The sequence below is a fragment of the Rana temporaria genome, chromosome 4 (assembly GCF_905171775.1).
Source record: "Rana temporaria chromosome 4, aRanTem1.1, whole genome shotgun sequence".
Taxonomy (NCBI): Eukaryota; Metazoa; Chordata; class Amphibia; order Anura; family Ranidae; genus Rana; species Rana temporaria.
Genome location: NC_053492.1, coordinates 365703845 through 365717983, shown reverse-complemented (window position 1 = coordinate 365717983; position 14139 = coordinate 365703845). Strand labels below are relative to the sequence as shown.

The 14139-nt window shown below is 43.0% G+C and overlaps 1 protein-coding gene across 2 annotated transcripts in view; it reads right to left on the bottom strand.

Moving 5' to 3' along the window:
* The window catches only part of LOC120937574 (WT1 associated protein), an 86593-nt gene extending 74057 nt beyond the window's left edge, over window positions 1-12536 (bottom strand). The window contains exons 1-2 of one of the 2 annotated variants that reach the window (XM_040350912.1): window positions 12237-12536; window positions 7419-7517 (exon numbers count right to left, since the gene is read on the bottom strand). In XM_040350912.1, coding sequence (XP_040206846.1) covers window positions 7419-7448 — 30 coding nt within the window. In that variant the 5' untranslated portion in view covers window positions 7449-7517; window positions 12237-12536. The remainder of the gene's footprint in view (window positions 1-7418; window positions 7518-12236) is intronic. The other variant, XM_040350913.1, reaches the window with a different exon arrangement.
* Between the last annotated feature and the right edge of the window lie 1603 nt (window positions 12537-14139).

The window sequence follows — 14139 nt, the reverse complement described above, 5'->3', positions numbered from 1 at the left end:
CCTACCTGCTAGCATTTTCTTGTATATACTGACAGGTAATGGGGATTTGTTTTTTTACATTTGAAAACTGCTCATGTTCGATTTTTTTTTTTTTTTTTAACAGTGCTCTATGGCCTAGCATGAAGCCATTTTTACATTTAATGAAAAGGATTTTTAACCATTTGCTGCCTCCCATTCACATATGCGTGGCAGCTGCCACATACATACAGTGCTACTGTTTTGTGCTGGAAGAGTGCTTATTAGGACGCTGAGGTTTATTTATTAATTATCATCCTGGCGCAAGCGCTAGCTGCCGGGGAGCAAGGAATAAGGTCAAGAAAAACTTCCCCGGGGCAAAAACAAAGATTCGAACCTTGCAGTGCAGGGGAGGCCCCACTGCAACCGTATTGAAAAATTTCCCTGGAGTTCAGCGTTAAAAACAGCAAGTTGTTAGGAAGGCAAAGCAGAGGTCATAAGTGTAAAAGCCTGCCATGTCACTAGGAAACAGCTAGCCCTACATCAAGTACTAGCTGTAAGGAAGTGCATAGACATCAGAGTGTTAAGTGACAGTAAACAAGGCCCTGCTAAGATTAGTGTCCACTATAAAACTGAACGGTCACATTACCCAACATTGTTGCTTCAGAATAGGAATCTAAATACGAAGGGCTGGCTATTTCCAATTGACAGGTTTTTGCACATCAAGGACCCCTCACCCCAAAAGGTATAACATGGGGGACATCTGTCCTGTATGGGAGATGCACACATACAATCCCTATAGGCCCAATTCAGCAAACCAGGAGTCTGTTTTTTTTTTTTGTTCAGAAACTGTATCACACCAATAAGAAAAGCACAAGGGACCCACAAGTGATCCACTAGTGTGACGATTCTCAAAAATTGTGGTTAAGAATGCCATAAAGTTTACCATCAATTTAGCTCAGCAGTCATCTATTTAGGAAAAACATTGGAAAAGATAAAATGCCCAAAAAAAAAAAATAGTATTAAAAAAAGAATATAAACAGGGCCTAATAGGGAATAAATCATATCTGGAGGTCAGGAACGTGTGCATAATTAACTTGCAGGAAAAACTCACTGCATCGCATTTGAATAAGCTGCTTTACCCGTGAGTAAAGAAGTCCAGGAACCTTTTCTAAAAACGTAATGGCACTGAACCGCAGGATGCCGTGTTTGACGTTGCACGGGGGTGCCATTACGTTTTTGGAAAAGGTTCCTGGACTTCTTTACTCACGGGTAAAGCAGCTTATTCAAATGAGATGCTGTACCCGTGACGTACACGCAAACACACAATAGCGTGAACCTAAAAATGGTTTCTTCCTTTTAGTTGCCATTCCCAACAAGTGCATCTTTTGATGAATGGTATTAGATGGAGATAATGACATAAAAATGAAATATGTACAAACGGGTCTATACATGAACAACAACTCCCTGCCATTTTAATAAACCAGTGTTCACTATTTTAAGTCCTAAAGAATTCCTAATCTAAGGAGTAAAAACGAATATAAAGCCTAGTACACACGGGCCGAATGTGGGCGGCATCAGCCGGTTCCATAGAAACTTGGCCGACATTCGGTCCATGTGTATTGGAGTCAGGCGAGCTTCTATGAAAGGGGCATGATTGGCTCCCGATCAACGTTCTGGTGGAGGGGGGGGGGGGGGTGTCCTCCTGTCAAAATGCAAATACAACAGCCCCTTCTGGGGTGTCAGTTTTTTTTGGTAAGCCCTCAAGGTTGGCGGAAAAAAATTAAATAAAAAATAATGTGCACTTGGCATCATGCTAGTCTAATGGTTTACTACTTTACGTAAGAATAGTAAGCAGGGTTTAAACACTCAAACAAGCAAGTTGCTAAACAATCCCATATAAGGCCTCATGTACACTACAGCTGCAAAACTGAAGTTTGGGAGCAGCCCCTGAACGCGCCTCTATGTTCTCTTATGTGTACATAGGTGTTTATAGTACCGTATTTTTCACACCATAAGACGCACTTTCCACCACCCCCCCCCCCCCCAAAAATGGGGGGAAATGTCCCTGCTTCTTATGGTGCGAATACTGACCAGGCCTGGAGTCACACCTGTTTTTTGGTGCTTTTTGCAGAAACACACTACAGTTTATTTACATGTTTCCCAATGGGACACGTTCACATCCATGATTTTTTTTCCAGCAGTTGCGTAGCTGGAAAGGGCAAGGACTTTTTAACGCAAAACAGTGCCATGTTGTTGTTTTTTGGTTCAAAATACTTCAATGGAGAAGCTGCAGAAAAGCATGTAATGTGTTTTTGCAGCAATTTATGTTTTGTAATCTGCCCAACAACAAATTGGCCAAATTTTGGATTTTTTTAAAATGCAAATTTTTTTTTTTTAAAGGCTATTATCCGATTAATTGAAACAATAATCAGCCAACTAAATGATTATTAGAAAATCGTTAGTTGCAGCCCTAGTGTACACAATAGCATGGAGTATGTTTTTTCTACTTAACAAGCCTCTATACACACACACACACACACAGTAAAACCTTGGTTTGAGAGCATTTTGCAAGACAAGCAAAACGTTTTTAAAATGTTTGCCTTGATATACAAGCACTGTCTTGATACAAGAGTAGCGTCCTGTCACAACCGAGTATAAAAAAGAAGAGAGGAGCCTCCAAGTGTATCAATAAGGTTACATTTAATGAAGGTACAACATTTTGCTACACTTAAAGGTGCCTCTCTTCTCTTTTATGCCCTGTAAAAAAAAAATGCTTTGCTATACAAGTGCTTTGGATTACAAGCATGTTTCTGGAACGAATTATGCTCGCAAACCAAGGTTTTACTGTATATTTTATGCACATTTTCTCTAGAAAGCTGGCTAGCAAATATATAAACTGTTATGACAAACTATAAGATTGCCAGCACCCAAACATCAAGCGTCAGTTGTATACATGAAAAGTGTGAAAAAGGAAAAAAAAAAATACTAGAACTACAGGAAAAAAACACAAAGTTAGTGGAATACATTCATTTAAACCTAGGTGGTCCTGGAAAGTGTTTTCTCCTTTTGGTCTCCTACAGATATCCTCAAACCTTGGGCTGGCCATACATTATACAATTTTCCTTTAGACTTACCAAAACCATATAATATGAGGTCAAACCTAAACAACCAATTTTTATGTATCAGGCATACGCTTGCACTACATAATTGAAGGTAAATCTAAAAGGAAAACTGAATAAGAAGATTGTTATGACTGGCCAGCCTTACACCTCAGCACATGCATAGAATTACTACATGCTGGGAAATATATTCACATTATGCATTAACAGTTTCTTGCAGCCAGGGAGAATTTTTGAGCTGCGGTAAATGGCACTAAAGAAACTCAAAAATCATTCTATTATTCATTTAAGAAAACACAATTACAGCATCATCAATACATGTACCCTTTGTTCATTCACAAAGCTGAGTAGAAAGAAGTAGAGCACTCAGCTAAGGTCTTTAAAATACTGCAGCGTATATGACCAACATGCAAAGTCATATTGATGTTCACACTATTTCAATTATTTCTAGAATACTCCTATCACACCCAAAAGTGTTACTTCCGCTTATTTGCTTCCTTCCTTTTTTAAAAGGTCCATGTTCCCACTTCCAGGAGACAGCGACGCCGTCCCTTGGAAGTTCGCCCTCCTTTCTCTGCCAGTAGGCCAATTAGAAAGTGCAGCGCACTTTGTGCATGCGCAGTAAGCAACCATCTGTGAAGTTAAATACCTTGGAGGACCAGCGCAACGTCAAATGTTACATCCACCCTCCGGTGTTGCTACACCCCGCACTCCTCCACAGTAATACAGTGAGGAGGGGGGGGGGGCAAGCGGACATATTGCGACACCCACTGGAGTTTTGCATTTCACACTTAAACAGTAAACTGAGGTTATATAGTGAAATACAGTACTTAAAATTCAACATCTAAACAGTCAGATGGAGTTCTAAGTACTGTGTTTTACTATATAACCTCAGTTTACTGTTAAAAATAAGTGTAAAATGCACAACTCTGGTGGGTGTAATATGTCTGCTTGCCCCCCCTCCTCACTGTATTACTGTGAAGGAGTGCGGGGTGTAGCAACACCGGAGGGTGGATGTAACATTTGGCGTTGCGCTGGTCCTCCAAGGTATTTAACCTCACAGATGGTTGCTTGCTGCACTTTCTAATTGGCCCACTGGCAGAGAAAGCAAGGGGAGGGCGAACTTCCAAGGGACGGCATTCTGATGGGTCGCCTAATCTGACGAAACACCGGTTTTAAAAAGGGCCCTTTTATTTATATATACAATATCCCCATGTGTCTGTTTTTGGCAGACCGGACTGGATGCAGGTGTAAAAAATGGGTGGGCCGATCGATCCGTTCGTGTGAAAGGGGCCTAAGATTTATATAAATCTGTTACAACGCTAACAGAAAATTTACAGCACCTCTCCTGCAAAGTGGCAGTTTTACAGATAGAGATGTTTTTTTTGGAGAAATTGGAAAAGTAATTGGAACGCATTAAATATCAGTTCCAGAGCAACTTAGAAAGCACATTTTGTCAAAGAATTGTCCCAAAGATGGGGCACAATCCCTAAAAGTGTCGTAGTTACTCATTAGAAATCAGTCTCCCATCTGTGCAGGAAGTGCTGCCACTTCTTGCACAGAGATTCATGTAATTGTTGGCAAGGTGTATACCGTATGCGACAGAATTTGGATTGTGGCACAATATTTACATGTGACAATTTACTTCACCATGGAAGAGGTCACATTTTCCTTCACTTTTTAAAATCACCGATATGGTGGCATTTCTTAAAGTGATTGTTAAGTCTTGTTAAAAAAATATATATATATTTATTACTTACATCCTCTGTCCAGTAGGTTTTGCACAGAGCAGCCCGAATCCTCCTCTTCTCAGGTCCCTCTTCGCTGCCACAACAAATGGCTTGCTATGGGGGCACCCGAGCCATAACTTTGTGTGTCAGTTCAGACACAAAGCCCCAACCTGGCACCGCCCCCTTCTTTCCCCTGATTGGCCGACTGACAGCCGCAGGAGCCAATGGCACCGCTGCTGTATCTCAGCCAATCAGGAGGAGGAGAGTGCCAGATGGCTAAGGCACTCATGGACATTGCTGGAGAGAGATGGGCTCAGGTAAGTAATTAGGGGTGCTAAGGAGGCTGCTACAAATAAAAAAAAAACTTCTGCCTTTACAACTTATTTAATGGATTTGTCACACCGGAATGTAAAAGTATCATAAGAACTATCAGATTGCCACATGCCGCCAAAATAGAGTTCCAACAGCTTTCATAAATTTGACACAGGTCTTTGACCTTGTTTACACCAGTGGCAGGGTCTATGGCACCTTTGCAGTAAAGCAGCGACTTCAAGGGATACCGTCTTGCTATTTTTTTGCATGCATTTACTATGCTGCAATATTGCGCTTGTGGCACAGTACAACTGACTTGAATGGGTAAATCTGACAGGCGGTGCCACCTGTCAAACATAACATACCAAATCCATTTTGCGTCAACAACAAAAGGAAAGCTTTGTGGCACGTATACGACCCCCTCCGGTTGCATGTTGTTTTACATGGGCAGTAAAATTATGCTGTTCAACTTAATGTTTTTACCACTCCTTTGCTGCCTGTGTAAAGCAAGGCTTTTCCAATAGGCAACACCAGGAAGTGTCACAAATGAATTGGACCTCTTGTATATGGACCTTCCAATGACTTACTGATGTTTAAACGCAGGATCATGCCAGCAGAAAAAAGGCAAGCTATGCTCTGTAAAGACCTCATCTGTACACAACTATACACATTAAATTCTCCTTTATCCTCTTCTAGCTGCCCGTGCTTCAATTTACATGTATACGCTCATTTGTACTTGCATATACTGTATGTGCAAGTTTACTACACTCCAACCTAACTCCAAACCTTTACCAAGCTGTGAGAACTGTCCCATAAACAATGCACCCCTTTTGAGAGCCAAAAAACAAAAACAACCAACCACTACATATCTAGAAATGTGCAAGAGACCTTAAAGTGGTTGGAAAGTGTGTACATGTCTCAATACATAGCACTAAGTGTAATTTCTCTCTACTGCTTCCTTCCTCTGCTATCTGCATGAATCACTTCTGACAAGTTTTCCTGACTGCAAGAGAAAAAAGGTGACAGGAGTGACTTCCATCTGATTGACAGCCTCAGCTCTGTTCCTAGGTGGAGGGGGTCTCTTCCCCCATATCAGCTCTCCTCACCAAACTCTGCAGAGTAACTTCAGCTCCCCACTCCGTTTTCTGAAATCTCAGACAAGCTTTACAATTCAGCACTTTGAACGGAAGAGAGACTGCAGATAATTGGTACAACTTATGTAGGAGGATTTTTTTCATCTCCATCACCTGAGGCCAGTCACTTCACTGGGTATATGTAAGGGTTTACAATGAAGCAGCACGATTAATAGCAAAATGATCGTGATCTCGATCCACCCCCCCCCACCCACGATCTCCAGGCCGGATGACCCGCGATTTTCGGGTGCGGCCATAGGAATGTCCCCGGCTTTGGCCTAGCTCCGGTGCAGCAGCCACCTTGATACACCCGGCGGCTGTCAAGAGCTGTTCTTTCACATTAGCAAGCATGTAAGGTCATCAGGTTTGCTGCGGCTTTTAAAATGAAACATGTAAACAGTCTGTCAGATTTACATATACTGTATTTAAGCACAAAAGCTCAGTTTTGTGTTGAAAATAACTTTAATTTTTTTTTTGGAGAATCGTGATCTTCATTTTATGCAAAAGAATCGTGATTCTCATTTTTCCCAGAATCGTGCAGCTCTAGTTTACAACCACTTTAATGAATGGCCCCCAAAATTTACATGTGTGCATTAAGACCACTTCCACAGTGAAATAAATGATTATTTTTACCACTTGATAGATCACTATTTCTTTAAGAATGTGCCCTGCAATAGTGCCATACAGTAAAAGTGTAAGAAACAAGAACTATGTATGCATCGCCTGTGTACCGACAATTACCACATTGCAGCATTTTGTTATGAATTTGGTTCAAGACATCACCCAAAAAAAAAAACATTTAATGTATTTCAGCTAACCAATCATTGGATGTGGTGGCTGCATTTTTTTTTTTAGGCTTTTTCCCCCTTTATTTCACCTGGTGATCCTGCCAGTCACAGCATTCATCCCATCTTAGGGTATCTGCATTCTGGATGAAGTCGTAAAGCAGACACCTTTGGACAGCACCATTGTCAGTGTGGGGGAGGGGAGTGTTAGACTAGCAGATTTATGGACTTGGCTAACAAATTGAAGCTGAACTCCCAACACACACTTTATATGCAGCAGCAAACAGTTTGTATCCACTTTTGGGAAGATTTAAAGAGTTACTAAACCCATAACAGTAAAATCAGTCTGTATATGCAGTAAAGCATGCTTGTTATACTCACTGTGGAACCTAAGGAGTGAATCCTCCACATTGTATAAAAAGGCCGTTTGATCCTGTCTTCTCTGATCCTCCCCTTCTTTTACTGTCCCCAATCCATCTGCTGATAAGACAGAGCCTTTGGAATCACTCTGCACATGCTCAGGTTGGTGTGTATTGCTAGAGTTTTTATGTTTTTCTTCTGAGGGTGCATGTGATCAGCAAAGGGCCAATCAGCACTGTCCAGACAGAGTGTCAGGGGTCATGCAGCCTCATAGGACAGTCAGAGTAGAATGCAAACTCTTCCTACAAGCTTTAACCAAACACTGATAGAAGTCACAAGACTGCTGATGAGAAAAGGTATTAAGCAGTTTATATTTACTAAAATATTTGCATTTCCATGTTCTGTGGGAGACCAGATATAGTGAATATATGTCCTGGGTTTAGTAACACTTTAAATAAAAGTTGGCCACTAATCACCCCTGTCAGTTTTATACACTGTTCCACAACCCTCTAACTGCTACTTTTGCTGGACAGTTTGGGCTTTATTGTGCAATAAACATTTAAACGCTCTTCAAAGAGCAACAAAAAGTTGGTGAGGGGGCATTGAATCACTAGCTGCCTACCAGTTTTAACCACCTTAGTACTGGACAACTGCGCCACAGCCGATAATGGTTGCAGCGTGGCTCCATCTCCTTGAATGGGTCATGCTCAGTAGACGGTACCACCCCAGAAGCGGGACAGAGGCATAATTTCTGCCATGGCATGCATACACCACCTGTTACTGAGCAGCCGCCAAAAGGGGAATGGTTTAAGGGCAGTAAAGAAAGTGGCTCCATGAGATTTTACTGCCTCCCAATCGCTAGTGTAAACGAGCCCTTACTGGCTAGGTGAAAATAAAGGAAAAAGAAAACGAAAGCAGTCCCTACATTTAAGAATTGTTAAGCTACACTATATAATAAAATGATTGCTTTTGAGTTCAATAGCCCTTTAAACTGAACTCCAGATGGCATGAACCCTTATTGGACCTAACCCACTAAAAGCTGGCACAGTTTAAAAAGTGACAAAATTACTTACGTTTTGCTTAAACTCGGTATTAAAATAATAATAAAAAAATCTGACTTTACCCTACATATAAGACTATTAAAGGTCTTGCCTGTAGGCACCTATAAAATGGCTTGAGCTTGCACCATTTTAGCAAGTACCCGCTTAAGCTGATAATGCAATTTGTGCATCCACAGAACACGGAGTGTGCCGCAGAGAGCGCCTTGCCGACTACTGTGCACATGCATGGGAGTCACATCACTGCAGCCCGGCCATTCAAATAGCCACACAACGCAAAGCTGGAAGAAAGAAGTGAAGATGGATGCTCCTACAGCCATGACGCCACATTACTGGAGGGCTCCACTTGTAGGGTAAGGGCTCAATTACATTTGCTTCAAAAACATGCCTTCAGACTCACTTTTTTAAAGCTCCTATCACTAAATATGGTTAGCTTACAGCCCTGTTCACACCTTGCATATGCTTTGCTTCAAAAATGATGTGTTGCTTTAGTGATGCTTCAAAGCCTCCATAGAAGTCTATGACAAAGATTGCTTTGAGTCTTTTATTCAGCTTTACTTTATTTTGGGGTATGTTTAGCGCTTAAAATGCCTGTAAACTCCGCTTCTGAATGCATTTTTTTGTGTTCCAAAAAAAGCCTCTAAATGCAACTGATTAGAAACGACTGTAAATGACCCCGTGTACATGTACTGATAAGATAACAGAGGGAAGTTCAGGAGCAGTTGAAAAAAAAACCTCCCAACTGCTCCTAAATGTCGCTTTATCAGCAGCAGTATACATGGCGCCTAACTGGCGTAAAGAGAGCTTTAACCACTTAAGGACCCCTTCACGCCGATATACGTCGGCAGAATGGCACGGCTGGGCACAAGCACATACCTGCACGTCCTCTTTAAGTGCCCAGCCGTGGGCTCGCAACCCGCTCTGAATCACCGTTACCGCGGGACCCAATCGCCGCCGTTGTCCCGCGATCGGTCACCTGAGCTGAAGAACGGGGAGAGGTGTGTGTAAACACACCTTGTCCGTTCTTCATTGTGGCAAGGTCAGTGATCATCTGTTCCCTGTTATAGGGAAAGACGATAACTGACGTCACACATACAGCCCCGCCCCCCTACAGTTAGAAACACATATGAGGTCACACTTAACCCCTACAGCGCCCCTAGTGGTTAACTCTTAAACTGCAATTGTCATTTTCACAGTAATCGGTGCATTTTTATAGCACTTTTCGCTTTGAAAACGACAATGGTCCCAAAAATGTGTCAAAATTGTCCGATGTGTCTGCCATAATGTCGCAGTCACCAAAAAAAATCTAATAAGTATTAGAATACGTATCTGCAATATATATATATATATATATATCAAAAAGTAAAAAATATTGGATTTTTATTCAAAATTGTCGCTCTATTTTTGTTTATAGCGCAAAAAATTAAAAACGCGCAATTGTCAGTTAAAGCGACGCAGTGCCGGAAGCTGAAATTTCGCCTGGGCAGGAAGGGGGTATATGTGCACAGTAAGCAAGTGGTTAACCTGCATAATGGTCCGGGTCTTAAGTGGTTAACAAAGCCTGTCTGAAGCCCTGTTTTGAAGTAAGTGTAAACAAGCCCTAAAGCGCCTACCACTTCAACATGCTTTTAAGATGTGTTATTGATGCTTCGGTGGTGCTCTTTAAAAGCTTGGCAGATGCTGTGTGTGTTGATATCTCATGCCTGCAGAGCTGAATTAAAGTCTCTCAAAAGCTGCAGGTGCTTCAAGCAAGCTTTGCCATAGACTTCTATGGAGGCTTTGAAGCACCACTAAAGCGACATGGGGTAACATTTTGGAAGCAAACTAGAAGCAAAGAAAATGCAAGGTGTAAACAGGACTGTAAGCTAATCATGTTTTTTAGCGACAGGAGCTTTGATTGGCGTTAGAGCTAAAAAAAAAAAAAACACACAACACGTATCTGAAGCCTTGTTTTGAAACAAGTGTAAACAAGCCCCAACGCTCCGTACACACGATCCGAATACCGTACAACAGATCGTACGATTTTTTTCGCTTAATAGTCGCAAGTAAAATTGTATAGGTTATTAAAGTCACGAAAATTCTCGTACAACAGAAAAAAAAAAGAGAAAACGGAAGTGATGTCATGTGTTGCGTTGTAATGTATTTGTATTTTCGGAAAGACAACTGTACTGACTAAACGAAAATCGTACGATCTGGCATCGTACAAGGAAAATTTTCGTGCTTGTCCAATCTAATATCGGATGAACTGTCATGATCGGCTCTGAAAAGTACGATCCGAAACTCGTACGATTCTTCCTCGGACGATCGTTTTCGTCTGATATTCGGATCTTGTGTATACGGGCCCAGGGGCGGACTGACCATTGAGTCACTCGGGCACTGCCCGAGGGCCCCATGCCACTGGGGGGCCCCATCAGGGTTGCCATGCTCAGTAAAACCAGGGACAGTATGTAAAAATCTGTGTTTTTTAGATCTGTCCCTGATATGTCCGAAACTGACATGCTTTTAATGTGAATATCCCAAGATTTTAGCTGCCCTGCCTCTGCACTGCCTCCTGGCGTAATGGCCATCTGTAAGCCAGAGGGGCCCCATAATCTTCTATTGCCCGTGGGCCCCATGAGTTGTCAGTCCGCCCCTGTACGGGCCATAAAGCACCATTGAAGCATCAAAAACACTTAAAAAAAGAGGCATGTGGAAGCCTGGTTCACCTTGAAGCTACCTTGAAATCGTGCTACTTCACTTGCAGTAGCGTGATTTCAAAGTGGCAGGTCAGCGCAATTTCAGGTGCTACTTAAAGACATCTGCGATGCTTCATGCACAGATGTCTATTGAAGTCGCCCCTGAAAACGACAAATAGAGCAAAAACGACTTTTGCAAATCAGTGCACCAATTAAAGTCAGAGTCGCACCAGTTGGAACGGTGCCATTATCGGCAATAGGCTGCCACTTGTCCCATCAAATCGCTCCAATGTGAACGAGGGCTGAACGTGTGTTTTAGTCGAAACAAGTGTAAATGAGCCCCAAGTCTACCCTTAATATGTTTGCGCATACTAGCCCATTAGGGCAATAACCTGCAGGGGGACATTTTTTTTTCTTTTTAATTGCTGCTTAAAGTTAGCCGTACACTATATAAATCTCAGCCAGTTACTGAGAAAATTATCAGCGATTGGCCCTGTGCTCTGCCTCCAACCTTACTGAAAAGTCGAAGAAGCTGAGCGAAAACAGACGTCTTATCTGTGGCTGTAGCCAATCAGAAGCAGCCACTGTTCGTGTGTCGGACCGAGTCCGCCATCCCTGCTATATAGTGTGGATGGAGAACTCTGTTCGGCCCCCCTCCCCCATTCACTTCCCAGGCAGAATGAAAGAAACTGATTGGCATATGTCCAACTTTTCATGAACATCCCCATGCCATGTGAGTCTTCTATGGTGGGGAGCTGACATGTTTACGCTTCACATGACAGGGCCTCTTTGATATAAACAGCAGCTTCAGGCTGACCATGAACTTTCAAAATGTCTCCTGAGGAGATGACTTGTATGAGGAAACCAAGGTTCCCCCCCCCTGACAAATGTGAAGTAAAGCATGTAGTGCTGGTACAGCAGCTCAGCCATCTTAGTGAAGTGAGCAGTACACATGTCTCCAGCACACATCTCCTCTCTTCCCAAGCAATGACTATGGGAGGTCACCTCCACTGTAATGTCCGTTCCGCCATGTTCACCCAGCGCCCATTTCCCTCTCACAGGCAGCCCGCCATAGAGCCGCGAACGTCTTCAGCGCGGCCTCTTACCTAGAGCGGGAGCTGCGCAACCCGAGCGGCTCCGGCGCCTCACAGCGCCCGTGCAGCACACCGGATGGAAGCGGCAGGGGAATCCTCCTCAGGGTCACTTAACGGCTCCGACACCACAGATAGGCTCTCTTCTCTTTGGCGCTTTTCTTGTTTTCACCGTCTTCTCTCTTCGTACTCTTCTTTCTCTATGCTTCCCCAACACAAAATGGCGGCGGAGGAGGAAATGAGTGAAAGGCCGGCCTCCATGTTAGACACAAACACACCCCCACAGTGCTCACACCCTCAGCACACTGTGCACGGCTCTCCTGGCCTGCAGCTCTGAGGGAATCCTGTGATGAGGGAACACCATGGCTGACTACATTGTACACAATGCTAGCTAGCTACCTGACTGTGACATGGAACTACTCACTAAGCCCTTTCACACTGAAGCGCTTTGTCACAAAAAAAAAAGAAAAGAAAAGCACCTTGAAAGCTCACGAAAACCAATTTCCATCAAAATCAATGAATTCTTTCACACTGGGGCAAGTGTGCTGGCAGTGAGGTGAAAAAACTCCTTCGAGCAGCATCTTTGGAGGGCCAAAAAAAAAAAAAGCGCCGCAAAAGCTCCCCTCTCCGTTGAAATAAATGGGAAGCACCTTAAAGGGTCACTAAAGGAAAAAAAAATTGCCTAAAATTAATGTCTGCAAGGTAGACAGACAGAATAGTGTAATGATTCTGTTAAAAAACGAGTAAATACCTATTAAATTCCTTCACCTCCGGCATTCTAGTTTCTGTTCTCTCATTCACTTCCTGGTTTGCATCGCTCGTTCATGTAAGAACTACATTTCCCATTATGTATTGCGGCACACCCATTAATTCACACCTCCTTGAAGTCTCTAACATGTAGAGAGCGTCCTGCCACACAGATGTAGTTCCCAGGAGGGGGTGAGCACGTTACTGACCAGCGCAGTAAACCCTCCCGTCACGGTGGTCAGTAAAATCAGACAAGCAGGAAGTGAACAGAACAGCGAAGAAATAGAGCAACTTCTGAGCAAAAACGAACAATGAGGAAGTGAAAAGAGGAATGTCTGCAGGTAAAGGATGCTTATTATGAAAAAAAATGTTTTCCTTTACAACCCCTTTAAACTAAGGTGACCAGATTTTTAAAATGAAATCCTGGGACATATCTTTTTTTTTTTACTAGTAATGGTGGCAATCAGCGACTCTCTGCCCATCGACACCGCCACCCGCCTCACAGCCTGTCAAGTCTTACGCTCCGGGCCCCGGCTACTACTGGATGGGGAGTGGAGGAAGATCACTCCAACAGGGAAGGCAAGGAGATAAGCAGGCAGGAGGCTGGCCGGGACTTGAGCCAAGGCAGAAGAACATGTGAGTGAAGCTGAATGGGCACCCGAAACTGAATAAATATTCCCTTCGCTCCGACCAGCACATGATCATCAGAAAGGGGCACAGATAATGGAAAAACATTAATGTAATGTAATTCAGAATTTATTTATTAATTCTGCACTGACTGTCTTTGAAATTGCCCCATCCTCTGTTCAAATCCAATCTGGGGACAAAACTGGGGACAGACTTGGTCCGGGGACAGTGTCCTCAATCCGGGGACTGTCCCTGGAAACCGGGGATGTCTGGTCACCCTACCCTCAGGCAGTTTGAGTTTGAGACCCCTGACTTACAACACCTAGGGCCCAAATTTCTGAAGAGTATATACGGCAAGCCCCTACTTTCAAACATCCAACTTACAAATGACTCCTGCTTGCAAACGGAAGGAGACAACAGGAAGTGAGAGGAAATCTACCCATAGGAAGGGAAATACTCTTCTGTAAGAGGTGTCTCCTGTCCAACAATCCTTGTTTCACAAAAAAAAAAAAAAACATTGGGACATTGGGACAGAAAGTGAGGC